We start from the raw sequence: 27,426 nt of genomic DNA on the forward strand, positions 1-27,426 counted from the left end.
TCTCATTCTTTTTTATTTTTATTTACCTCTAAAAAATGTAAAAACTTTTCACTGAAATTCATTATTTCATTTGAGGGGGAGAGAGAAAAAATATTTAATCTGTTTAATTACAAACGTAAGCTAAATTATATTTTATTAAGATATATATAGATTTGAAAATTAAAAAAAAAAATCTGAAAACTGAAAATGCAAAAGATTAACCCAAGAGGTAAGTATTAAGTAAGCTGTAAGCATATGCCAAACGTCAGGCTGGCATGCGAACGTCCGTGCCGTCACACGTCCCTTGATTCTTCAGCTTCCAGTTGGCCGCTGAATAGATGCAACCTATTTTTCCTTTTTTTTCTTTTTTTTTTTTTTTTTAATTTTAATTTTTATTAGAGTAGTTAAGAAGAGGATTATAGTTTCAACATACTCCTATCTTAACAAATAAATCATTACAACTAAATAAGATTGATTGGGCAAATTACGGCCAACCCCCTAAGGTATGGCTAAATTACGAAAAGAAAGCCTTTTTGTTTAAGTAATTACAGTCACTCCCATCATTTTAAATATTTTTACATAAAAAATTTATGTAATTCGGTTATTTACTGAACTAAATCGTATATTCAGTTCGGTAAATGGTATGAAATGTTGGCTTACCGAAATTTCGATTCGATTTTGCCGATTTAACATCCCCAAATTTACCTCTGGAGGGGTATCTTCGTAAAATAATACACAATTGAGGAGGTGGCTGTAATTACTCAAACAAGAGGAATGTTTTCGTAATTTGACCATAGTTCAGGAGGTGGCCGTAATTTATCCAACATTGATTTCTATAAGCATATAAAACAACAATTTTAACAAACAATCTCAAATTTGGTTCATTGTATTAACAAACTGGGTTCAAATAAGTTTTTAAATCTAAAATTACCTACCCTTTAAATTATAAACCCCAAATAAATACAAGATTCTTTATAAAAAAAAAAGAAAAAAAAAAGAAAAGAAAAAGAGAGAGATTAGAAATTCTTCAAGTTAAGTATAGAAGGTCAAACACGACGAGTCCCACACAATATTCTACCTAAAACGCTTTTCTTGACTGTTCATCCATCTCACTTGGACAAATCCATCATTATATAAAATTATAGAGATATATATAAAAAAATATAATTAATATCTCAATGGCTAAATATGCATTCCACTGTCGAATAAAAAATAATTAAGCGTGTGTGGTGCTTGTGATCTACCCACATTCTTCAATTAAATAAACTTTCTTGTCCTAGATTTATTTTCTTGATTCACTGTTGTCATTTTCCTACTTTTTTTCTGGTGATTGGATTAGATAATCCACCTTTGTAGGTAAAGACGTGATAAAGCAACGCACGCTTTAAAAAGTGTGGTCTATTATCAAATAAGTGATTTATAAATTAAATTAGATTAAGAGGGTGTTTGGCTAAGCTTATAAGATGTTAAAATGAGCTTATAAGCTATTCCAAAGTGTTTGGTAAATTTTTAAAAAAAAATCTTAATTTTCTTTAAAATAAGCTGTTGGAGACCAAATAAGATCTTTTTAAATAAGTACCTCTACCCACCTTTTTATTTAAGATCTTATAATGAGTAAAACTAAGAAATAAGCTCATTATCCAAACACTCTAATAATTAATCCTAAAAATAAGATGTAACAGCTTATCAGCTCTAAAAACATCTTATCAGACGTAAAAGCTTATCAGCTGTTTAAAATAAGCTTAGCCAAACGCCCTCTAAATCGCATCCACTATACTAGACGGACAGTCAATTTGCAATAATAAAATTGCCTTTGCACACATTTTATTAGGTTTTTTTTGTAAGGTTAATTTTTTGTTAGTCAAGAATCAAGATGCATAACCATGTGGTTGGGAGATATTCTCTCTCTCTTTAAAGGTGAAGGAGAAGAAGGATTAAATTAATCTCATATTTAAACCTTTTAGAAGAGTCGGTTAGGTCAGTTAGGTCAGTTTGGAAAAATAAATCGAATCGAAAATCGAAAAACCGTGAAGAAGAAAGTTGTTCAAAATTCGGAACTTTTCAGATGAAACCGGCGGAAATTGGAAATCTACATTACAACTTTCACCCCTAATTCAGAACTTTGGTTTCAAATTATATTGGGTTTGGGCACATTACTAATCAAATTATATGTTTCATTTTAAATTTTGTAAATTCAAATAAACATTTGGTCAACATGGTAAATTTAATGTTGTATACCAACTTAATTACTCACGATCTGTCCATGTGTTGAAACTTAAGGAAAAGTCGGTTTATACTATGCTACACTGAGTGAAATACATTGGGTAGATCTTTACCATCTATATACACACAAGCACACACACACCAACATTGGTGTGTGCAGATCAACGATAAAAATCCACTCAATGTAACCTTCACCGGATGTAGCATAAAAATAAACGAAAAAGTGGCATACTCTAGACTCTATAGCTGCTATTAATCAGTGCAAATGTGAGTCATAAACTTCACCATTAATTAGGTATGATTTAACATATTTTCTTCTTTCCATAAACACATAAAAAAGCATTTGTAAAATGTCACACAAATGTTATAAAAATCTAAAATAAAAAATAAAATAAAAAAAGAAGAAAAAGACTAAATGGAAATCCACTAGGAAATTAAATGGGAGAGGGGTAGTCATTTCTCATGTTATTTATTATTATTTATTATTATTATTCTTATTATTATTTTTTATTGTTTTTTATATTATTATTATTATTATTATTATTATTATTATTATTATTATTATTATTATTATTATTAATAATAATTTATTATTATTATTATTAATTTATTATAACTTGTTACCTTGCAAAATTGGACCACTCGGTAACTTGTGCCGGCCTCATTACGTGATGTGACGCCCAATTAGCAGGTGATGGTATGTATAAAGCCCAGCTCATAATGAAACTGGGCTATAATAATATATGGCTTTATTCAAGTTTTATCCACCAAAGAAAAGGTTAAATACAAATTGCACCCATTTACTATCACTATTGCCACAAATATCCGCTATACTACAAAATGCGACAATGTGGCCCATTCCGTCAGGTCATGTTAAAGAATCTGTCCTTTTTGAAAGTTGACCGACCATTGCACTACATATTGGACATTTTTTGACGAAAATACCCCTATAGTTGTGTATAATAGATGTGCCTCTTTCTTTCTCTCTTGTAATCAATTTACTTCATTTTTTTCATGCTTATTCCCTAAATTTTGTTTATAATTCTCAAAATTCATGCATTTTATTTTTTACGTCCAAACTCTACATGACATATTTTTCCAAAGTTATGCAATAAAGTCTGATGCTGCTCCGAAATGGTGGAGGAATTTTCAAGCCCAATATCGGGAATGTCAAGGTTCCTTGCCACGTGTCCAAAGGGATCAAAGGTGTGGGTCCGGACTAAACAAATCAAGACACTAAGTGACACACTAAGTGACTATGACGCTCAAGTCAAATATTGGAAGTGATATTTTACAAAGGCTAAAATATCACCCAAATTAAAGATCAATTGACAAATGAATCATACCTTGTCTTTATAAGAGGACTTGACTATTAGTTTCTTGTAAACTTTCGATGCGGGACAAGTGTAGAAGTGTAAAACTTCTTGTAGAGATTCAATGTGGGAGAAAATTATAGAAGTGGTGCTCTAATTGGACTTTTCCCTTAATTGAACATTTAATTGACCAATTGGGTTTAAGATCCAATTAGACACATCAATATCACATAAATATAAGGTAAAAAGGTAAGTACGCCACATAAACTAACGGTATTAGAGATTTGAGGATTGACCGTTAAACTGATGGGTCACTTTGTTGCATTTTGTAGTACATAGGGGTATATGCGACATTGGTGATCGTACATAGTGCAATTTGTATTTTAAAAAAAAAAAAAAAAAAAAACAGAAATTAGTGTGCTTGACGGTCAACCAAATGCTATATATTATAAAATTTAGTAATCTACCATATTATAACTCAATAAACTAAGGAAATAATACTTATTATTAAAAAAAAAAAAAAAAAAAAAGCCGCGTAATTAGTGACAACTATTAATTGTATCACTAAATACCCAATTCAGTGTAAATCTGTGATGCATGAGCACTCTAGTGATGATTTGAATGGTCTCCTGAGAAATATCTAACCATGTATTTGCAGTAATGCAGGCCAACACCAGTTGTCATGATTAATTAACAGGACCACATGCATTTATTAATTAATATTGTGATAAAATATATAAAATTTAAAATTCTCTTTTTGTTGCATGATTAGATTTAGATGTGAAGAAAATAAATCTAATATGGGAATTGATTTACCATTATTACCTGAAATTGCATGCTGTTCCACTTTTAGTTAGAGTTTGACAGTGAAAAAAAAATGCCAAAAATAAGTAATCATAAACAAATAAATAGACTTGTTTCTGCAATATTCCAAATAATTCGATGATTATTTAATTTTTTTTTTTAAATATTCAAATAACATTAGACCATCTCTCACAAAACATAGGTATAAGGTATAAATTTGACTAGTCTAGATGTCAAAGTTGGTTTTAGTTCCAGGTTTTGAAATTTATTTTGGTCACCAACACGCAATTTTTATTCAAAATTGAAATATGAATAGTCTAAATTTGACTTTTTTATTTAGCTATAAGTACCAAAAATATAATTAATTCATTAATTCGTGCTAGTATCTAAGAGGATTTTGGTGCATGGTTTCAATCAATTGATAAAAATAAACAATTATTGAAAAATAAAAATAAAATAAATTTGGGTTCATTTCCATCCAATAATACCGACACAATAGTTTTTTTGGCATAATCCAAAAAAAGGTACTAAACAATTATTATTTTTATCTGCTAATATAAAACGATATTATCAGGAAATAATTAATAAACCATTGGCATAATTACCAATTGACGTGTATTACTAGTTAAGCAACTATCGTTAGGTCCAGTGAATTCGACATGTATTGGCCGGTCCATTTAGTAATTAATGTAAATTATTTGTATGGTTTATTATTATTATTATTATTATTATTGGAGAAATAAATAGTATTTCATACTACACTTAGTGAAATACATCGAATATGTAATTATTATTCATTCACGGTTCATGCACAAAAATCACGTGTTAAAATTATGTAAAGTACAAAGTATAATTAATTAATGTTCTGTGTATTTGTGTATTGTATATAAAAAAAACATAGATATTAACCAAAATATATAATAAATAAATAATTAAATAATTAACACAAATACACACGCGCGAATTAGTTGACGGCTGTACTTTTCCAATGTAGCTACAAGTCCAAATTGTGAGAAGAAAATCATTGTCCAACAAGTCTTCTCCATCAAATTCCCAATCCAATTTTATTTATTTATTTAATTACAGGTAAATAAAACTTTGTAACAAACTCACACTACAACCGACAGTTAGTTGTCTTCTATTTAAACTAATTAAAATAATATTTTTGTCCCAACTCACCTAAGTTTGCTTCTTAATTCTCCTCAATTTAAATCCCAATATTCTATATAGTACTAGTCTTCATTTCACATTTGGCGAACAAACTCCACCACCATCCACCACCCTCCAGCCGCCGCCGTGTAACAATGAAAAGCCACGGCCAAAGCCCAATCTCGGTCGCCGGAAAACTAATAAACTACTCACCACACCCTCTCCTAAACCTCCTCTCGTACGTCTTCTTCTTCGTATTCGGATTAACGTTCGGAATAATCCTCTGCTTCCACTACAAGAGCTTCTCGTTCAATCTCCAAGTCACAAACGGCCAATTCTCGATTTTCACCTCGCGGTCGCTACTAAACCAACCGCCACCTATCAATACTCCACCACCACCACCCTCGAAAAAACCCACCGCTCCGAAAACTCACGACGAGGTTTTGCACGGAATGAGCGAACGGGAGCTGATGTGGCGAGCATCAATGGCTCCTAAAATCAAGGAATTCCCGTTCGAACGTGCCCCGAAGGTTGCGTTCATGTTCCTGACAAGAGGGCCGGTGATCTTAGCGCCCTTGTGGGAGAGATTCTTTCGAGGGCACCGAGGGCTGTACTCGATTTACGTGCACTCCGATCCATCTTTCAATGGATCGGAGCCTGACCGTGATTCGATTTTTCACGGCAGAAGGATTCCTAGTAAGGTCAGTCAATTATTAATTCATAAATAATATTTGTTTGAAGAATTAAGGTTAATCAACCCTCTCAACTCCTTAAGAATTAACATAATTATTAAACATGTTTTAATGTTATGTTTCTTGTGTATTCAGCAAGTACAATTTTATGCCTAAACAAATTTGGATTGAATGGGGGCAGAGCATTTAACAGAGGACCCCCCACCCCCACAAAAATAAAAAATTAAAATTAATTTTTTTAAAAATAAAATCGACATTTTCTAATATTAAACAATTAGTAACTTCCATTCTGTCGGTAGCAAACCAATCAACCGTTTATATTGGTATTAAATAATACATTTTACTTACAACTTAATCTTTTGGTTGAGGTAGTCAATAAATTAAACATATATATATGCTTTCTAATATTTTTATTAAATGCAGGTAGTTCAATGGGGGAATGTTAATATGATCGAAGCCGAACGAAGACTACTAGCAAACGCGCTTCTCGATTTCTCCAACCAAAGATTTGTCCTCATTTCCGAATCATGTATCCCGCTATACAACTTCTCGACAATCTACTCCTACTTAATCAACTCCACCCAAAACTTCGTTGAGTCGTACGATCTGGCGGGCCCCGTCGGGCGGGGCCGGTACAGCCACAAAATGGGGCCCACCGTCAAGCTCCACGACTGGAGAAAGGGATCGCAGTGGTTCGGTATCGACAGGAGTCTTGCGTTGGAAGTTATTTCCGACACAAGTTACTTCCCGGTTTTCCAAAAGTACTGCGACGGCTCTTGTTACGCGGACGAGCACTACTTGCCGACTTTCGTGAGCATGAAGTTTGGGGGGAGGAACTCGAACAGGACTTTGACTTGGGTTGACTGGTCCAGGGGCGGGCCCCACCCGGCTAAGTTCGTCAGGACGGATGTCACGCCGGAGTTCTTGGAGAGGCTGAGGAGTGGCGGCGGCGGCGGAGGAGGTGGTGGATGTGAGTACAATGGGGAGAGAACTAATGTGTGTTACTTGTTTGCGAGAAAATTCACTTATAATGCATTGGATAGGCTGTTGAGGTTTGCACCAAAGGTTATGCACTTCAATAGGTAGATATATATAATTATATATATACAGAGAGAGAGAGAGAGAGAGAGAGAGTGTGGAACACTATTCTTTTTGGGGATCTCCCACATTCTTTAATTATATCATATTTCATATGAATTTGTACTCCACTATCAAGAAAATATGAAACAACAGAGATTATTTATAACAAGAATTCAGGGGAAATAAGTACTAACATATGTCGTTAGAAAACCGCTGCGCATTTTTCCAACGTCGGCCTCCATACAAAACATGGTTGTCCTGAAACGACGGCGTTTTGGAAACCCGAGAGTGAAAAACTAACGACTGCGTTTCTAGAAAATTAACAAATATATTTTTCCTTGTTAAAAATTTAAGGGGCAAATATGCTAAAATATAAATTAGAAAAAAATATAATAATATTAAGGCTGCGGCTATATGCAAGACTAAACCCACTTGTGCAAGACCAAATTAAAATTTTCAATGTATAAATACTATAATACCCTTACTTGTTAAAAAAATAAAAAATTCAAAATGTGCAAGACCAAAAATTCAAAAACACAAAAAACCCTATCACAAGACCACAAGACCACAAGACCAACTTTCATCTTCTCCATCTTCCAAAAACCACAAGACATTTCTCCTTCCTCTTCCATAAACCCACAAAACCTAAACATTCAAAATCATCAAAACTCAACAAATCTTACAAAGATGGAAAGTATGGAGTCAGAAGACATCAAAATAGAAGATTCTACGGTGGAAGAACCCAAGCAGGTATGCATTTATGGGTTTTTTTTAGCTAAAATATCGTTTTTCCAAAAAAAATCTCGCGCAAACGAATTCAACATGTACAAGTCGAATTTTATGGGTAAAAATCGACATCTAGATGTCGATTTTGTGCTATAAAATTCGACATTTGGACATCTCGAATTTGTGCTATAAATTCGACATGTCAATGTCGATTTCTGCTTATAAAATTCGACGCTTAAGTGTCGATTTGTAGTGTAACTTTTCGACACCTTGGTGTCGATTTTTACCAGTTTCAAATTTAATTTGTTTTTCCTCTTTTCGGCGGCGTTGCTGGCCAGGTTTGGATCACTCATGATTGTGAGCGGTGGAGCTGGCGGCGACGGCGATCGGTGGTGGAACTTGGGCGGCGGAGCTTAGGCGACGAAGCTTGGGCGGCGAAATTTAACGGCGGAGAAGGTGGGTGGGTAGGGTTAGAAGGTGGGTGGGTAGGGTTTGAAGGAGGGTGTTGTTTCAATTCACGCAAAGTTTTTTTTTTTTGTTTTTTTTTGTTTTTTTTTTTTTAGTTTTTTCTTTTTGATTTTTTTTTTGTTTTTTTGTCCTCATTATTTTTGGTCTTGTATGAGGAAAAAGGGCAAATTAACTTATGGGTATATTTGTCATTTCATCTTAAAAAATAGAATCTTTTGGAATTTTTCTTTAATTTGGTCTTGCATAAGTGGAATGAGTATTGCATATAGCCGCATCCTAATATTAATAAGTATTAGCAATTATGTGATTTACAATTATTGTAGTGATATCAGAGTTTAACCGGTGTATTTATGTAACTGAATACATAATATATCAACGCCCGTAATATATATTAATATACCTCGTTTGGTTGGGGAGATTAGCCAAATATACTTCGTTTGGTTGGGGAGATTAGCCATGATTAACTAAATAATTTGACTTAATTTGATGTTTGGTATTCCCAATAAATTGCCGGGTCGACCTGCCAAAATTATATAATCATGGTTTATCTTGCTTTCTAATGAGTTTTTTTTTATTGGACGTTGCAAGCTCCAATAAAATAATTGAGTTTTATTAGATTATTTAATCTTATATTGGCTAATCTTATCTTATCTTATTTAATATTATTGTAATTGATTTAATCTACGTAGAATGAACGCGTTTTCGAGATGTTATTTAATACATAATATAAACCACACAAATAGCTCCAATGCAATATATTTAATTTAGATTAAATCAAATAGTTAAAATATAGTAAGAAACTAGCAACATAATCTAAATTAACTATTTTTAGGTTTAGGAAATTTTAACCAACTCTTAATAATCCAAAAATTAATCATCATCATTTCAATTTTAATCCAAATGTTGTTTTAAAATGGTAAAATTGTTATAAAAAAAAAAAAAAAAAAAACACCAACCCATCCCATGAGCCGAGTTAGCCCAACCCAATCCCACGAGCCGAGTTAGCCCAACCCAATTACATGAACCGAGTTAGCCCAAAGCCCAATTCATATGAAAATGAAATGACACTGTCCGCTTAGAATTCAAGTCATTAGGGTTTATCACTGCCTTTCCAGTTCTCAGAGAAATTAGAAGTTGGGCATTTGCATTTTCATTTTCCTCTTTCCCAATCCTCAGCTTTCTGCAAACATGGTAAATTCTCTATTTCCACGAACATTTGCATAGATTTGCTGTTGTTCTTCATTTCATTTTCGAAAAACTGTTTTGACATTTATATAGATGTTTAAATGTTATCTGAATTTATTTTCGTGATCGAATTACAGTTTGATTTTATCGGATTCTCAAGTTAAATATGGGTCAGGGTCGAAATTTGACCTTATTTGTTCTTGTTCAAATAACCGATGAAGAAAAATGATTAACTCAAAATAATTCATTGATAGTTATGTTGTTTTGGTTTTCCTGTGATTCAATTCTTTGTTGTAAATTGATAATAACGAATTGTTTGTGGTAACTTGAACCTAGTTCCTTATGTTTCTCATTTGGCTTTTTATGGATTTTTCGAAATTTGTACTCATTTCAGGCTTCTGCTAAGCCAAGAGCACAGGCGAAGAAATCTGCCGCTGCGGAGGATGAAGGCATGGATCCAACGGTATGTCTAGTTTACACTGTATATTATTAAAATTTTATATTCTGATGTCTATGTTGTTTCACTTATGCCACGTCCTTGCATGCAGCAATATTACGAGAACAGGTTGCGATTTCTTTCAGCTCAGAAGGAATCCGGCAGTAATCCGTATCCCCACAAGTTCGAAGCCAACTTGACGATTCCCGAATATGTGAAGAAATATGAAAGTCTAAACAGTGGGGATCACCTTGAAGACGTGGAAGAAAGAATTGCCGGTATGGTAGATTTTATGCGTTGTGAAATCAGCATATTTTACTTTTGGTTGCTGATGTGTACATTATCTTTTGGTAGGCCGACTTATGAACAAGAGATCGTCGTCATCAAAACTGTTTTTCTACGATTTGCACGGCGGTGGGGCTAAGGTTCAAGTTATGACCGATGCGAGGTAATCATATAATCGAATATTCTATGCAGGAATGGTAGCTTTCATTCATGTTGCAATCCTGTAATCTTTTATCTTCATGATTTCTTATAATGCTGAGAGATAATACATTTATACTTGATTGCTTTTAGTCACAATTTTAACTATGGATGTTTGTGTAGGAAATCGGATATGGAGGAAGAAGAGTTTACTAGATTCCATTCTTCAGTGAAGCGAGGAGATATTGTTGGGATCATTGGATTCCCAGGTTCGTGGCTTTCTAATAACATACCCCTGAAATCACATTTGCCATGCCCAACTGTTGTGAATTTATTTTTTCTTTTTCCTAATTTAAATCTCATAAAAAATTTACTTAGTTGCTCTAGGGTAAGGTTTTGTTTTGTTTCACTTATGAATAAAGTTTACATCGTTTGTGAAAACCTCTACCCCGTCATGTGGTAGGGTTTCTCGTATGTATGTGGGAGGTCACCATTTGAGTGTGAGTTTGTGCGCGTCTGAGTTATAATCCCAATTTAAGAAGCTATTTTCTTAACAGAATGTTTGTTCTACATGTATGGTTGCTCACTGTAATTGACTTTTAATTAGCTGACATTGACTTTTTGTGTATCTTGGTTATTATATATCTATTGTGTAATGCTTCACAAAGTGTCTTCAATAAGTCTACGATGTTATAGTCCCAAGTAAACTGGCTGTAGTTTTTGCAGTTTCGAATGTCACTCTCGTCTTTCCATAGAATAAATATTCATACATCTTCAAAAACCTTACCTTGTAGTTGCTTATTTTTCAGGTAAAAGTAAAAGGGGAGAGCTTAGTATTTTTCCAAAGACATTTATAGTGCTTTCCCACTGTCTCCACATGATGCCACGGCAGAAAATTGGTCCAGGATCCGAAAATGTTAAGGTAGAACTCTTATTCTTGTCAGCTCTCATACACCCACACTGTGTGTCTTACTCATTGACGTTTATTTCCTTTGCATAGGTAAGTGATGTTTGGGTTCCAGGAAGTGGGAGAAATCCGGATGCTTACATATTGAAGGATCAGGTACTATACTACTCTTTTCAATTACGTTGAACCTTCATCGTGTACAAGTTGTCGTGCATACTTATTATTCATACTTTTGTCTGTGTTTCTGTTGCAAACTTTTTATAGATATTGATAGATAGTATTTCATTTTAGGAAACACGATATAGGCAGCGTTATTTGGACTTGATGCTGAATATGGAGGTTCGAGAAATATTCAAGACCAGGGCAAAAGTTATTTCCTATATCAGGCGATTTCTTGATGAAAAAGATTTTTTGGAGGTATGTCTAAGTCCAATAATATATATGGTCTTAAAATAATTAATGTTCACTAGCTTACGCTTTTCAATCTTCTTCTTTTGAAAGGTCGAAACACCCATGATGAACATGATTGCTGGGGGTGCAGCTGCTCGGCCATTTGTGACACATCACAATGACCTAAATATGAGACTGTTCATGCGAATTGCTCCAGAATTATATCTCAAGGAACTAGTTGTTGGTGGTTTAGACCGTGTGTATGAAATCGGGAAGCAATTTAGGAATGAGGGAATCGACCTTACACACAATCCTGAGTTCACAACTTGCGAGTTCTACATGGCTTTTGCCGATTACAACGATTTGATGAAACTAACTGAAGATATGATTAGCGGTAGGTAGAAAAAATCGTCTATTCAAAAAAAAAAAAAGCTTATTCTTGAATATCTCAAAACATATTCTTTTTATCTTGGTAGGTATGGTGAAGGAACTCACAGGTGGCTATAAGATTAAGTATCATGCGAATGGATTGGACAATGAACCTATTGAGATTGACTTCACTCCTCCTTTCAGGTTTTGTTGCATTTATTCCTCTATGTTTTTTTATACTTGTGTGAAGATTGTGTTTAATGTAAGAGATGGTTTTATCGGGTTTGCTTTTGTAGGCGGATTGATATGATTGAAGGGTTGGAGCAGATTGCTAATCTAAGCATACCAAAGGACCTCTCCAGTGAGGAAGCTAACAAGTATCTGGTGGATGCGTGTGCAAAGTTTGAGATCAAGTGCCCGCCTCCTCAAACAACTACCCGATTATTAGACAAAGTAAGGTTACTGTTTTTTTTCTTTTTGGCTGTGAATCTATTATTATTATTTTTTTCTTAATTAGATTACTTGAATTTTTTTTGGTACAGCTTGTTGGGCATTTTCTTGAGGAGACATGTGTGAACCCTGCCTTCATTATCAATCATCCGGAGATTATGAGTCCACTGGCAAAGTGGCATAGGTCGAAACCTGGCCTAACTGAAAGATTCGAGCTGTTCATCAACAAACACGAAGTATGTATTAATTCCACTTGATATTTCATTCTTCATTTTTCACCGTTGTTTTTCCTTGTTGAATTATATGCTGATTTCAGCTTTTTGTTGCGTGTACTTGACAGCTTTGCAATGCGTACACGGAATTGAATGATCCTGTTGTTCAACGCCAGCGTTTTGCTGACCAACTCAAGGTATTTGTAGGAAAAAATTAATACTAATGGAGTACATTATTTTGTCCAAAGTTGGAAATTTTTTTAATGCTTAAGATGTCTTACACTGAAATTAGGACCGGCAATCGGGCGATGACGAAGCAATGGCCCTTGATGAAACATTCTGTACGGCTCTTGAATATGGTCTGCCTCCAACTGGTGGTTGGGGATTGGGTATTGACCGATTCGCAATGTTGTTGACCGATTCGCAGAACATCAAGGTCAATACTTTTGCACCTCGTAAACTATTGTCGTAATTTCAGTTCTAGTCAAGCTCACTGTTGGTTTACATGCAGGAAGTTTTGCTTTTCCCAGCAATGAAGCCACAAGATGAACCTGCAAGCAAAGATAGGTACAAAAATCAAACTTGTTTTTGTCTTTTTCCAAATGAAAAACTCCAAATATATGAATCCTTACACACGCATCCATCTAAATGCTCGTCCATGTAAATCGTGAGTTTCAATTTTATGATCAATTAGAATATCCGTTAAACTTTCTACAATTCCCATTTGCAGCAACAAGAAGCCTCTGGATCAACCTCCCTCCCAAGGTATTTTTAAATAATTTATGTTTCGACAATTTTGACGCATATCTTTTTTTTTTCTTTTCTGAAAGATTCGGCGTAATTTATTTTTAATTCATTATTGTTGATGTATATGCAGAGCTTGAAAAGGTTGTGTTGTCATGAGAAATCAGAACAACCCCACCAGACAATAGAGAGAGAAAATCATTTTCTGATTATTGAGTTTGAAAATACTGTGTTTGAAAAATTCTTAATTCAGTCATCCATTTTTGGGGCAACTTCATTTGCTGCATTGCATGATGATTCTGACAGTTGTTGTCTTTGCTTATATGTTTAAATATTTAATTTTTTTTTCCTGTATTCAATTTTAATTCTTGAAAGGCCAATGAAAAAACAGAAGTAAGAGGCAGACATATAACAAACATCAAAATAGGTAACTAATCATATTACATGTATTTGTCTTGAGCATTATTCAACATTTGAGATTATTATACACTGTTTGAAATAATAAATCCTGCTTAAATAACTTTAGATATTGAATAATTGAATAAATAACTTTAGATATTGAACAATCAATGAGAAAAGAATGGTTATGAGGAAAAAAAAAATAGGTGTTTAAGAATAGAATTAATAATAATAGAAGGCATTGATTAATTAACTAAACTACTTTGACACCACTTGGGCGTTTGCCTTCCATAGCTTCCTTCTTATTAAGACAATCTCCACAAAGAAAAGGTCCTTGCCATGGCTTTGAGCTCATCGAGAATATCGACCCCGCATGTACCGATATCCCCTCGTTTGGAGATAGATCCACCTGGCATACGGCACACACAAACACCCCACAATTTTGCCCACTCGAATCATCGTTTCCCAATCTGCAAGAACAAAAATAAATAAATATTGAATTTATTTTTTTGAGAATCTTGAAAAAAAAAAGGAGAAAAAACGAACCTTTCGGCGAGCATAGCCGAGCCTTCTTCGAATAATTGCTCAACAATACCGACATCGGATACTTTCTTTGCTAATTTAGCAGACGACTTGCTGGAAAGTTTTCGGAATAATAAGGCTTGAAGTTTGGTGAATCTCTTGGGTGGTGGAGAAGGGTGCGGTGTGTTGTTATTCGGAGGGATTATATCGACCACTACGCATGTCGTGTCGTCCTTTAGCCCTCGTGTTCTTAGTGCTTCCTACATACATACAATTATTATCCATTCTTGAAGTTAGCGACCGAGAGTTACAAAAGGTTCGTATTTGAAATGAATGGATTTGTTGTACCTTTACAACTAGCCTAGCAGCAAGTTCAGCAGGCAATCCACGGCAAGATTTTGCAGCCATTTCCGACGACAACGAATCCCAAATCCCATCGGAAGCAATTATCAATCTCCCCCCTGCACTTGATAACTTTACGAAAAATATAACGTGTCATAAATCCGGCATTAAATTCTTCATCATAAAAATAATTAAATGAAAAGTAAAAAAAATAAAAAAAATCAGTATAAGTAGATACCTTCACTTGCTTGACATATGGTATGGGGACAATAAATTCTCCCACATCCATATCACCGATCGATCTCGAAAGGCATAAGCCACCCGGCCAACAACGAAGCGGACCAATCTACGAAAAATCGAGCAAAGAAAATTCAGACAACTAACTAACTAACTACTCTATAAATTGAAGGTATCGTTTGGTTGGGTAGACATGTTGTGATTAATTAAATAATTGCCTCATTTAGTATCTAATTTAAGTCCAACTTTTCGAGATGACCCAAAAAGCCTGATTTTTTTTAGCCTTAATTGTCTGTTTATTGGAGGATTGTGTATTGAAACCCCTTAATAAGTTTGCAATAACTATTTTATCTTGGCAACCAAACAAGGCCTAATGACGTATATCGGACAGAAATCTCACCTCGGGCCCACCAAAAATGTTCAGCCTACCGACTTCACCTCCGCTAGCTGTCACACGTTCTCTTCTGCATTAAAAGAAAAGGAAATGAATTTATTTATTTTTGTCGAATCGGAGGAAATAAAATAAAAATGGATAAAAGAACTTACTCCTCTGCATTTTCTTCGAGTCTATGATCAATGGTCAAATCAGAGACATTGCAGCCTTGAGCATCTAATACGCAACGTGAATCTCCAACTGACGCAACTGTAACCATTAGCCCGTCGATAATTACAAATGTCGCAGTAGTTCCAGAAGTTTTCCCTATGTATGACCAAAAAAAAAAAACATTATCAGAAGCATGATTAACTTAGGCCTCGTTTGATTCGTACTATAAAATTAACCAAGATAAGATTAAATAATCTCTCTGCAAGGCAAGATAGGTCATTCATAAAATAATATTTCCAGGTCGACCAAACATCAAATAAAGTCTAATTATTTAGTTAATCATGGCTAATCTCGACAGCCAAACGAGGCCTAACAAAAACTGTATCATAATGTGAGGATTAAGGATAATCGAAGTTTAACCTTTGCTTTGAAACTCCTTGTCTGTCTTAACGAAGCCAGCCACTAAAGCTCGAGGCAAAGCTTGAAGCCATTCGTCACGCCCAAGCCCACGTGGGATTGCATCCATAACATAATTCAATAAATGATCCTTCGAAAATATTGCTGCTGCATTCCCGTTATGCCCATCGAAAAGCTGAAAAATCGGGAATTTTTTTAGGGGTGTGAAATGTGAATTATGCCTGGATCTATTGCAATTTTCTCGAATTGGTTAAAAGAAAAAAAGATAGAAAAAAAAGCGTACCCCGAAAACGGAGAACGATGTGGATGGATTTCCGGGGACTCTTTGGCAATCGGTTTTGATTAGGAAATAATCCTCCCCTTTTCTTGATTGAGCTGCAGATCCTATTCTCAAAGATGTCTTCTCCATTTTCTCCATTTTTAATTCCCTACTTATTAGTGCAGCTAAAGGAACAAGATCTTGATTGTGCCTGTGTCTCTCCTCCCTTGATCCCATTTTTTTTTCAGACAAGCAAAATAGCTACTTGTCTGAAAATCTAACCACTTTTAACTAAGACTAAAGTGCAGCCCTCTTTAAAAATTCAAGAAAATCACACTTACATTCTCATTTCACCATTACCCACAAATATATCCACTACCCACAAGTTTGCTGATTCACTTTCCTCCATGAAAATTGAATTTCATGTACCTACAAAACCCTAATCAAGAAACACCCCCTTTTGCAAAATCCAAGATTTTTCTTTTCAGAAAAACCATAAAGCTCGAATCTTTACCTGCAATGTTGTAAGATCTTGAAACCCAGATAGCTAATCATTAAAATCAAAACTGCAAAAAAAAAAAAAAAAAAACAAAGATGAAGATAAGATGATGGAAACGTGGGATTTACCTCGAAGAAAAAGGGGGGCTTGCTTAGTTTGGTGTACTATGGTTGAACAAGGAAATCAAGAAAATGCAGATCTGATGGTGACTGGAAAACAAAACAATTCCACAAGAGAAATGAAGTAATAAAGAAAGAGAAAAAAGAAAGAAAAAAAATCGACGCGCAAAAGAAACCGAACGCAACGCGGATTGATGACAGACAACGAATGAACTGTAATAAGGTCCCCCCAATCATCAAGAAACTGTTATTATACTGAATTAAAACAAACAGAAAAACATTCTATCGTTGGATTTCAATTTTCAGTGGATTTTATAAGTGGGCTACAGATCAGCAAATACAGGCTAACAAAGATTCATACATTTCTATATATTATATATATATATATATATATATATATATATATGTATATTTATGTATGTATATATTTATTAGTGTAGTGTAATGTAAGACAGATAAGCAAATGAGAGAAATTTAGAAAGTAGGGTAAAATTTGGATGGAGATTCATTACAATCTTGTTGAATCATTAGTAATATTCTTCACGTTGACTAAAACATGTTTTCTTTGTATTTATTGGTTGTCAATCATTTGACTTCCCTAAATGCTACTACATTTTGTGAAATATATATTCAATTTGATTTACACTATTATACATATACAAATAATAAGTGAATCTATACACTTCTGCGCGGTAAAATATAACTCTGTAAAATTTATCAAATACTACCGTGATTTACCCTTGCAACGACACATTTAGCACAATGGTCACTTTGATTTTTCCACCGAAATAAGTTGAAAGAGGAGTTGCGAATCCTCTATGGTGTACATTCCGCATTTCCCGATTCAAGAATCTCACACCTCCCTGCCGTTGTTTCTGATCACAATCTCATTGTCCTTTGATACTTGTATTACCGATTTCGGTGCGATTCCCTCTAAAATTCGATGTAATGTGGCTTTCTGATGACACTTGCTATTAGGAGTGGTTTCGGTACGGTTGCCGAACATTTTGTTCAATACCGTATACCTACCGTATTCTTACTCTTATTTCCCTTTACTTGTAAAAAACATATTTGATAAAATATTTTTAAAATAAAATTATCAACAACTAAATATTTGATATTTTTTAATGTGAACATAAATAATTTAGAACTTAAAATTCGTAAAATGTGGAGAAACGTGTATATTTTATTTTAGAACTTCAAATTTTGACTAACTTTAAATAATTTTTTAATTTTAAATTCTCAAATAAAAGTCTTTGTGGTTGTAAGTAAGTAATTTCTGATATTTGTGGGCTGGATTTCGTAGTATAATTTACCCATTTGTTTACAGGCTACAAATACCCAAATTACTAACGGGCCTCCACCCCATTTGGGCCTGGTACAATGGGCTCGACTGATTTTTTTTGCCAATAAATATTTTAATTCTTTATTATTGCTAAACTCTCTTATAAATCCTTTTTATTTATTTATTTATTATTATTCTGGGCAAATTACAAACACCCCCTGAGGTATGGTTAATTTACAAAAAAAAAAAAAAAAACCCTCTTGTTTGGATAATTACCTCTACCCTCTCAACTATGATTTTTTTCTTACACGTCCACCCTTATGGTGTCAAATTCAACATAATCATCTAGATTTCGTGGAATGTGTTCTAGTTTGTACTCGTTTTGTGTAAAAATACAGTTTCGGATGCACCACAATCTGATATATGCAAGCCAAAAAACATATATTATGATCATTTTGCTTCAAAATGTAAAGTTCGAATGGGATAAAACGGGTACAAAAGTTATAATATTTCATTTAATCTAAAAAATTCCACTAAATTTGAGGAGTTGAGATAGTAATTGTAATTATTCAAACATGAAGGAGATTTTTATAATTTGACCATATCTCAATGCGGTAGTAATTCACCCTTTCTTATTCTACATTTCAATCAAATGTCACTTTCGCATCTACAATAAAATGACTAATAAAGTCCTTCAAAGTTTGAGTAGTGGGTCCACGGACACGTGGAATATGGAATCATACTCGTGGATATGCCATTTTCCAATTTTATATTGAATATGGTTTGTACTTTGTGGTGACTTTGTTGCACCTCAATTTCCAATGATATATTGACACCAAATTGGTTTATTCTTCCTACTCCTACCCCGTGAAATTTTAGGTGAAAATTAACTAAACTTTTAAAATTTCGTCGATTCTGATCCGAATATATACAAAAATGGAGCAATACTAATTTTTTATTATGAATTCTGAAAGTTTCAATTTTCAAAGCTCGTAATGGATGGTTTTATCTGAAGTTATACATAATAGTTGAGTTCTTACATAATTATTAATATTTTTTGGGTCGTACTCGTCAAACATAACTTATTACTGAAGTTATTTTACATGTTATTTTACATGTTAGTCTTGTGCATGCAGATTACAAATTATTACATGAAATTGAGTTTATTCATTGCACTTGGTTATAAATTTCTTCTTAAAAAAAACTTGATTTAAAACCATGCAATTATAAGGACTGGACAATAATGTAGATGTCACATTCGAATAGATTTACATGCATAAACATTTACATGATTAAAGAATTATATATTTAATTTAAGTAATTATAATTTAATTTCTGCAATTATATTATCTAACGAGTTTCCTCAAGTATAGGTGGAACAAACCTAGGACGGAAGACGTAATTAATTAATAATATTTCAAAACATAATTAATTATTAATTATTAATTATTACATGCCTAATTAATTTATACCAAACTAAATATACACTTGATAATTTGGTTGCCCTATTGGCATTTTCGATTCAATCTGCAGTTATTGCTTCACATGTCAACTTGTCAACTGGTCCCTCTTCATGTGGAAGCGGCGATTTGTGACTTGAAGAGGTATAAATATAATTAGAATTCTTAATTATTTGGTCATGCCTAATTACTTAATTACCATGAATTATTAGCCTACTAATTAATCCACTTAATTAGCTCATCAATTAAGACTGGACTAACCAAAGATAATCCATAAATCAAAATGCAAGACTAAGCTATAAGCCCTTAACTTAATTGGATACAGTTTACCTATTATGAACCGAACTTTGAATAGACTCAAATTCAAATACTATCAATATTCAAGATCAGAAGTTCAAAACTCACATATTATCGAGGTTTGTAGTTTTTGACGAATGATCAACTAATATTGTATTTCGAATTTTGGATATATAGTTTTACATAATTGAAGAAATAGTTATAAATTAGCTAAATTTGGTGAGATTTTGAGTATAGGTTTATAAATAAGTATGCAAGATAATTAAATTTAATGTATGGATTGAATTAAATGGTTAAACCCATGGAAGGTGGAATAAATGACTACATGCACACTTTGTCAAATGAAAATTCCACGAAGTTAATTGTAGTTGACGAAAATAGTGTTTGTAAAAGCTTTCGCAAAGTGATTATAAGTTTTTTTTCTCCTCATAATCAGTTTTTTAGTGTTTGCAATATTTGTGTAAAAATATGCAATTTAAGTCGTAATCTGAGAAGTATCCATAGAACTGCTTATCCAATTTAATCGCACTTCTCTAATTACTTAATAAATATATTTTACATATTATTCCTAATTTTCTTTCTTTTTCAAATTCATTTTATGGATAAATTTGTCCGTTTAGACTAACTTCTAGTTTTATTTAATAACAATTTGTTTTTTGTTTTTTGTTTTTTTGGTTTTTTTAATATAGAAAATTCCAATTGCATTAGGTAAACATAATTTAATTCCACTACAAAATTAATCAAAGATTTATTTTAAGCTACAACAACTCAAGTTGACGCTCCTAGAAGAGCGTGAAGACAAAGATATGTACCAAAAGACACAATTGTTAGTGCACGTGCTCCTCACACAGACATGAGACTGAAATGACCCAAACGTGGGGACAAAATCACCCTGCAATGCGCCACCGCCCTCACTCAAACCGCGTGACTACACGCGACCTCCAATCCCATCGGGACAGGGATGCAGATAAGAACACCACTCACTGACATCTAGCCGTACACGTGTCATGCTTACTGATTCCTCACACGACATATTTTGTTTTGACTAAATCCTTAAACAACCAATCACGTTCGTGCTTAGTCATCCGATAATGTTTTCATAATTCGGGTGGTCGGCTAACACATTCAGCCGAGCCGACCAGTTTCTGCAGTAAATTTCTTTATTGAATTATTAAATTCCCAATATTTTTTTTATGACTTTTGCTAGCCACACACTTGACTTGAGCGTCAGAGGTTTTCGACGAGATTAAACCCCGACTTAGTTTACGTGTTCTATGATCGCATGTATCTCAAAATTATCAAGTTGGTGAATCAGTGATCCATCTTGCTATTCCAACTTAGGTGATCTAATTCTAGCATTATCAGATATAACTAAAGTTTAATTTCTCAAATTATTTTCAATTAATTCGAGTAAGGATGTAATTGCACAAGATGATATAATGAATATAACAAAAATATAATATAAAACACTTATACATAGAATGTGATGGGTCACATTTTGACGTTTTTATTCAGACTCGCATAAATATTGAAATGTGTATGCAATATTTAATTTAATTTTGTTTATCCGGCTCAAATAAAGTTAAATTCGAATTTATTTGCCAATAATTGTTAGGCAAAACTTATCACACATGGTTAGTCTAGTGTAATTTATGTTTTTCACATAATTTGAAAACTATTCTACAAGAGTGGATAAACTTATATAATTGGCTACAGATTCCTCCATTATAAAAACAAATATACAACTAGTTAAAATAAATAAATAAGTTAATGGGTCAATGCAATTGGTTTAGAAGTATAGGCCCACTAGGGTCTTTAATACAACTTAGAGTTATTATCTTTTAAGTATTTTACGAATTTAACTATAAATAATCTACCGACATCGTTATTGTCAATGCTACAATATCTAATTTCACAATTTTACAATTATCACTCTTAATTAATTGAGTGATAATTCAAAATTAATGAACTCAGTATTTTGGCCACAATAGACAATATATTATTTTCGTAAAATCCCCATATACTTCTGAATTTATGAAATAGAATATGGTGAAGCACCTATAAATTATAATAATTAATATTCATCATTCAAAATCCGTACACAGCCAATAGAAAATTTTTGACTTAGTGAAGGGATCGTTGAGTGACATGAAATACGTGCAATTGTAGTAATATACAGTCAATATCATATTGGGAATATTCATTTTATTCGATTGCATTTTCAATCTATATATTATATAAACCAACTTATTAGTATGTTTTTGACCAAGCTAGTAATTAACGAATTCACTAGCAATTATACCAGAAGAGCCTGTTTTTTGACCAAGCTAGCTACTAATTTCCTTCATTTTGATCAAATATAGGAGAAGACATTTACGAAAAGCCTAATATACCCTTGGATGCCCTGTCGGTAAGTTGGGCTCACGGGATAACACAAACACCACATTGGTATGATATATCCAATTGGGTCACGCCCAACTGATTTTAATCTTGTATTTTTTGAAAAGACTTCATACCAATAGACTTGTTATTCCCTTCTTATAAATCAACGATTTTACCCATAGTAAACTCGATATGGGACTACGTTTGCACATCAACAATATACCAATTCATTGGAATTTATATACAAGTTTGAGGTACGTATGTTTAATTTCGCTCGATAAAAGTTTTAACTTTTAAGAAAAGTATATTGTCGAGATAAAATATGTTTATTGAACAAAGGGTTTACTATATTATACCTGATGAAATACCCCGAGTAGATCTTTACCAATTACCATTCATATATGCACAACACACAACACCTACATTGTTGTGTGTAGATCAGTTGTAAAAATTCACCCAGTGTAACCTTCAACATGTGTATCTTAAAAATAACCGAACAACGGGTATATGATTTTCCTAGCACAACCACCGCCTGAGGTAAGGTCAAATTAAGAACAAAATCCTCAGATAATTATTACAATCACCCTTCAGGCCTCAACTATAATTTTTCTTACACGTCGTCCACCCTTAACATGGAGCGCGAATGGGGTAAGACGAGTACAAAATGAAGAATATTCTTCTCAATCTAGAAAATTCCACTAAATTTAAGAAGATTCATAACTGAGGGGTTATTGTAATTACGTAAACATGAGTAATTGTTTTCGTAATTTGAGGAGTTGGCCGTAATTTATCCTAAATATATTGATTGATTTGATGGGTACACTCACTAAACATTAATAGCAATTTATTAGTAAAAGATTGCGATTAATGGAAGTATTGAAAATTGAAGCGGTGGCAAATGCGTCTTTTCATCTCCAAAAAGGCAATAATAAAATAAACATTTCCCTCCATTAAGTCACTACCCATTTTCTTCACCCTCTCTTTCTCTCTCTACACATTCACCTAAACGCGCATTCTCTATCTTTCTTTTTTTGCAGAACAGAATTTGATCCGAATTATAAAAATAAAATAAAAAAAAATTTGTTTTGCCCTAGCAATTCGTCGATAACAATCAGGGTTCGATCTCGGATATTAGGGCGCAGCATTTCCTGATCATCGGTATTGAGATAATCACCACATTCTCTATCGAAATAGACGAATAGAAATTACGGAACGAGGTTTTTGGATATAGGTTTGGGGGTTGAGGCTTTGTTGATATTCAAATTGAAATAATTACATCTGCAGATTTGGGGGTTTTGGTGTTTTAGTTTTTCGCCGGAAAATATGTTGGGGGCGGGGTTGCAGTTCAATAGGAGTAGAAACGGCGAAGATCGATTTTACAGCGCGGCGAGGGCTCGCCTGAGTCAGGATTTTTTGCGGAGGGCTCAGAGTGACGTCACCTCAAGCCGTTCACGGAGCCGGCCTGATGAGCCGATGCCGGAAAAGTCGAAGCCGGAAGTCGCGCCTTTGCCGTCGGTGTCGGGATCCTCGCCTTTGTGTAATCTGGAGAGGTTCTTGGAATCAGTGACGCCTTCGGTACCATCGCAATTTTTATCCAAGGTTTCTTTCTGGATTTATTTATTGATGTGGCAGTTGATTTATAACCGATGATGAATATTTTGGGGAAAACCCTAGTCTGTGAATTTCAGTATTTTATGGAGTTATTTGTTTTTGATTTTAGGCGTAGTTAAAGCTATTTTCTAGAGTTATTAGGTATTAAGTTTCTGCTTTGCCTTTTTTAATAAAATTGTTTTAATGTTTTCTTTTTTGTCTGAATACTTGTTTGAAGTGGTTTATACTCGATAAAGAAGATCAAACATTTGGAGGTTTTATGCAAGTAATGGCATAGAATTTTCAACTTTGTGGTAAATATTTGGTTTGTGATATTTGTGAGAACTTCCATGGAGGTTTTATGTACATGTGTTTGTTGGCTAAATTATATGGGATTTTTCTAGTGTAACAATGTATAGAGAGAATGTTTTGATAAGCTATTCAATTTCTTTTGAGCATGAAACAGTTACTTGTATGTTTTGTATTAGAATACGCACTTTCAGATGTTAATTATTTTGCTACCAGCCTGTTGAAAATCTGAAAATATATGAATTTCATTCATAGTTCTCTTACTATTTTTTTCTTACTCAAATCATATTTTAATCATTGGATAAATGTTCCAGATGAAAGTTAGGAGTTGGAGAACATGTGATGTGGAATTTCAGCCCTTCTTTGTGCTAAGTGATTTATGGGAGTCGTTTAAGGAATGGAGTGCCTACGGTGTTGGAGTGCCTTTGACGTTGCACGACCGTGATGGTGTGGTTCAGTATTATGTTCCATATTTATCTGGCATTCAATTGTACGCGGACCTGTCAAAGAGTACATCAAAATTAAGGTATCTGTCTTTTGAGTGTTGTGCATACTTTTGCATTCAAAATTTTATATTCACTTGGCATGCATATCGCGTCCTTATTTTCTAACTAATCCTTGCAAGAAAAAGAAAGAATGGCAAAAGATTCTTGTTTTTCTTTTCAAGACAAAGGAAACCTCATGGAATCTCAAAATGAATATTGGTATTTGATTTGGGACAAATATCATTACTGTTTGTGAGCTCGATTCTTGTTTGGAAATAAAATAAAATTAGTAGGTAGTGGTATATCATGAGCATATCAAATTTATAAAATTGAGCCTGTGATTTGTGTTTTCTTGTCGATAAGCTGCACACCTTGGATGACTTTGATATTGTCGTTAATTATCCTATCTTAATCTAGTTATCATAAGTTCTTGCTAGTTACTGGATCTGATTTTTTGCACTCTCCGTTCTACTTGTTGCATGTGCTGCCAAGTGCATTCTTTGCCAAAATAATCTTTTTGCCTATTAGCATCTTTACTTTGGAGATCTGTCAGGTGGAAGTATTTCCTGTTTCCGAGTCTCTTATTGGCATCTGAATGATCTATAGGGTAAATAAACCACAAAAGGAGTGCTGCCTAATAACTTCCTCTTGGATTGTTCCCAAGAGTTGTTGAGAAACTGTTTATTGAATTTTATATCTTGTGATTAAGATTATAGCATTTCGGTTATAATGTGCATTCAAGGTTTTTCGTGATGTCATCTGCTCTCTTTCTTGCCTTTCTTTGTGTGAAAAAGTGCCTTTCCCCTATATATGTTAATCCTCAGTTATGCATCCAGTGCTTAAACCCAATATAGAATTTGCACTGCATACTTGTGCTCTCTTAAAATGTGAAAATAAGTGACACATCTTCTCTGTTAGGTGAACATAAACTCTCTTGACTGATGGGGTTTTCATTTCTCCCTAAAATATACATACACTTTATGAATGACATGAGTTCGTATTGTATCCATGTCATTTGTGCTCAATAAACCCACATGCATGGAGCTTTTACCGCCCTCATTTTTGTATTTAGTTACTGCATTACTTTATTGAAGCTGATGGTTAAAACATTCTTAACCCAAGTCTGATTCCCCTTCTTGTGTGAAAGGAGACCCGGTGAAGAAAGTGATGGTGAATATTTTAGGGATTCTAGTAGTGATGTAAGCAGTGATAGTGAACAAGAAAGAGGTGGTTCAAATTACTCTAGGAATCAAGCGATTGATAGTTCTCTTAGGGTAGATCAGTTGTCTTTGAGAGAGCAACAAATGGCATTTCAAGAAGGATTTTCTAGCGATGAAGGTGAACCTGGGAGGTCAAACGGTTGCTTGTTGTTCCAGTATCTTGAACAGGACCCACCATATTGTAGGGAGCCCTTGGCAAACAAGGTCGACTTTTCTATTTCATCATGTGAATTCTTGATTTCATGTTGGCTTAAATTTTATTTTATGGTACAATATAATTAATAAATTATTATGTTTCTTCCACAGATATCTGATCTTGCCCTCCACTTCCCGGAACTAAAAACACTAAGGAGTTGTGATCTACTTCCGTCCAGTTGGATTTCTGTAGCCTGGTATACTTTAATTTAATAAAAAAAAACATCTAAATTGATGATTTATGCGTAGTGCTGAGACACAATCTTGAAATATATACTTTTTATAGGTATCCCATTTACAGAATACCAACGGGTCCAACTCTTAGAGATCTTGATGCTTGCTTTTTAACCTTCCATTCTCTTCATACACCCATGACAGGTATACATAGAATCTTTATTCCCTGTCCTTTTTTTTTCAATGAACATGTAAGCAAGATTGAAAACATGCTCATCTTATTTATTGCATTTAATGCTTTGCAGGAACTGAGGTTATGCATCCTTCAATTGTGAAATACCCATCGGAGAGTGATGGCGTACCGCATGTTTCACTTCCAGTATTTGGGCTGGCCTCGTATAAATACAAAGGGTCACTGTGGACTCCAAATACGGGGCATCAGCGCCAGCTGGCAAACTCCCTCTTGCAAGCGGCTGATAAATGGCTACATTTGCTCCAGGTCAATCACCCAGATTTCTCTTTCTTTTCCCGTAGGTAATTAATTAACCTCGAGGACAACTTCCCCTCCTATTGTGTGTGTGTCTCTCCCTTGTTGTTCGAGGAGGAAAACCTGCTTCTATGCAGTGCCGTTTTAGATATTGTCGTGACTTGTAATGAAAAAATATAATGCGGAAATCAAAAAACCAAAAAAAAAAAAAAGAAAAAAGAAAAAAAAAAGAAGACTAAGAAGAAGAATCGAGTGAAAGAAGAAGATTGAGAAATCTGGCAGATGGTTGATTAGTGGTGGAGACACGAGTTGTAAGATTCAAAGTGAGTGGTTTATAGCTGCTGCTTAAAAGGGGGCACAAACAGCAGTTTTGATTGATGAAGGTGTATAAACGTTTATCTCGTTTTTCCCCCCTCTGTTTTCGTTTTGGAATGTTTCACATAGAACAGGCTATATTTTTTCTGTCCTGATGGTCTATTTTAGTTGGTACTAATCTTCAGTTTCTGCATTTTAAGAGGATTTTTTTTTTAATAGTAGGAAATTATAATCAAGTATGCCCCCATGTTGTGTATGTATATACTAACTATAATCTTTGCTTTAGTGTGTGACTATTTTAGACTAATTTGATGGTATTTAGTTCTAATTTATTTTTTC

The 27,426-nt window shown here is 33.8% G+C and overlaps 4 protein-coding genes across 7 annotated transcripts; 3 read left to right on the forward strand and 1 right to left on the reverse strand.

Moving 5' to 3' along the window:
- The first annotated feature begins 5,419 nt into the window (after positions 1–5,419).
- Positions 5,420–7,409, forward strand: LOC105966220 (Core-2/I-branching beta-1,6-N-acetylglucosaminyltransferase family protein). Its single transcript, XM_012990785.2, has 2 exons — positions 5,420–6,169; positions 6,584–7,409. Exons 1-2 carry the CDS (start codon positions 5,624–5,626, stop codon positions 7,244–7,246), a joined length of 1,209 nt encoding a protein of 402 aa, XP_012846239.1. The 5' UTR covers positions 5,420–5,623; the 3' UTR covers positions 7,247–7,409.
- A 2,087-nt stretch (positions 7,410–9,496) lies between these two features.
- LOC105966071 (lysine--tRNA ligase) lies at positions 9,497–13,909 on the forward strand. The gene is made up of 17 exons (XM_012990617.2): positions 9,497–9,625; positions 10,014–10,082; positions 10,168–10,333; positions 10,410–10,503; positions 10,662–10,747; positions 11,288–11,400; positions 11,479–11,541; positions 11,677–11,802; positions 11,887–12,169; positions 12,252–12,348; positions 12,441–12,597; positions 12,687–12,830; positions 12,935–13,003; positions 13,099–13,242; positions 13,318–13,373; positions 13,537–13,571; positions 13,684–13,909. The coding sequence occupies exons 1-17, from the start codon at positions 9,623–9,625 to the stop codon at positions 13,707–13,709; spliced, it is 1,731 nt and encodes a 576-aa protein (XP_012846071.1). The 5' UTR covers positions 9,497–9,622; the 3' UTR covers positions 13,710–13,909.
- A 50-nt stretch (positions 13,910–13,959) lies between these two features.
- Positions 13,960–17,262, reverse strand: LOC105966072 (Protein phosphatase 2C family protein). Of its 3 annotated transcripts, none has more exons than XM_012990619.2 (9): positions 16,898–17,262; positions 16,295–16,784; positions 16,015–16,186; positions 15,597–15,750; positions 15,451–15,514; positions 15,052–15,159; positions 14,820–14,945; positions 14,496–14,731; positions 13,960–14,419 (listed from the first exon to the last, which is right to left on the reverse strand). In XM_012990619.2, exons 2-9 carry the CDS (start codon positions 16,505–16,507, stop codon positions 14,203–14,205), a joined length of 1,290 nt encoding a protein of 429 aa, XP_012846073.1. In that variant the 5' UTR covers positions 16,508–16,784; positions 16,898–17,262; the 3' UTR covers positions 13,960–14,202. The 3 variants fall into 3 exon arrangements, with proteins under 3 accessions (XP_012846073.1, XP_012846072.1, XP_012846074.1); XM_012990618.2 differs by having other exon boundaries at positions 16,295–16,801; positions 16,898–17,237; XM_012990620.2 differs by lacking the exon at positions 16,898–17,262 and having other exon boundaries at positions 16,295–16,877.
- Positions 17,263–23,187: 5,925 nt separating this feature from the next.
- LOC105966077 (uncharacterized) lies at positions 23,188–27,394 on the forward strand. Of its 2 annotated transcripts, none has more exons than XM_012990625.2 (6): positions 23,188–23,911; positions 24,526–24,737; positions 25,844–26,120; positions 26,223–26,308; positions 26,398–26,489; positions 26,591–27,394. In XM_012990625.2, exons 1-6 carry the CDS (start codon positions 23,636–23,638, stop codon positions 26,821–26,823), a joined length of 1,176 nt encoding a protein of 391 aa, XP_012846079.2. In that variant the 5' UTR covers positions 23,188–23,635; the 3' UTR covers positions 26,824–27,394. The 2 variants fall into 2 exon arrangements, with proteins under 2 accessions (XP_012846079.2, XP_012846080.2); XM_012990626.2 differs by having other exon boundaries at positions 23,262–23,911; positions 25,847–26,120.
- Positions 27,395–27,426: the final 32 nt, after the last annotated feature.

Source organism: Erythranthe guttata, chromosome 5, assembly GCF_056151865.1.
Source record: "Erythranthe guttata isolate IM_541 chromosome 5, IM_541, whole genome shotgun sequence".
NCBI lineage: Eukaryota > Viridiplantae > Streptophyta > Magnoliopsida > Lamiales > Phrymaceae > Erythranthe > Erythranthe guttata.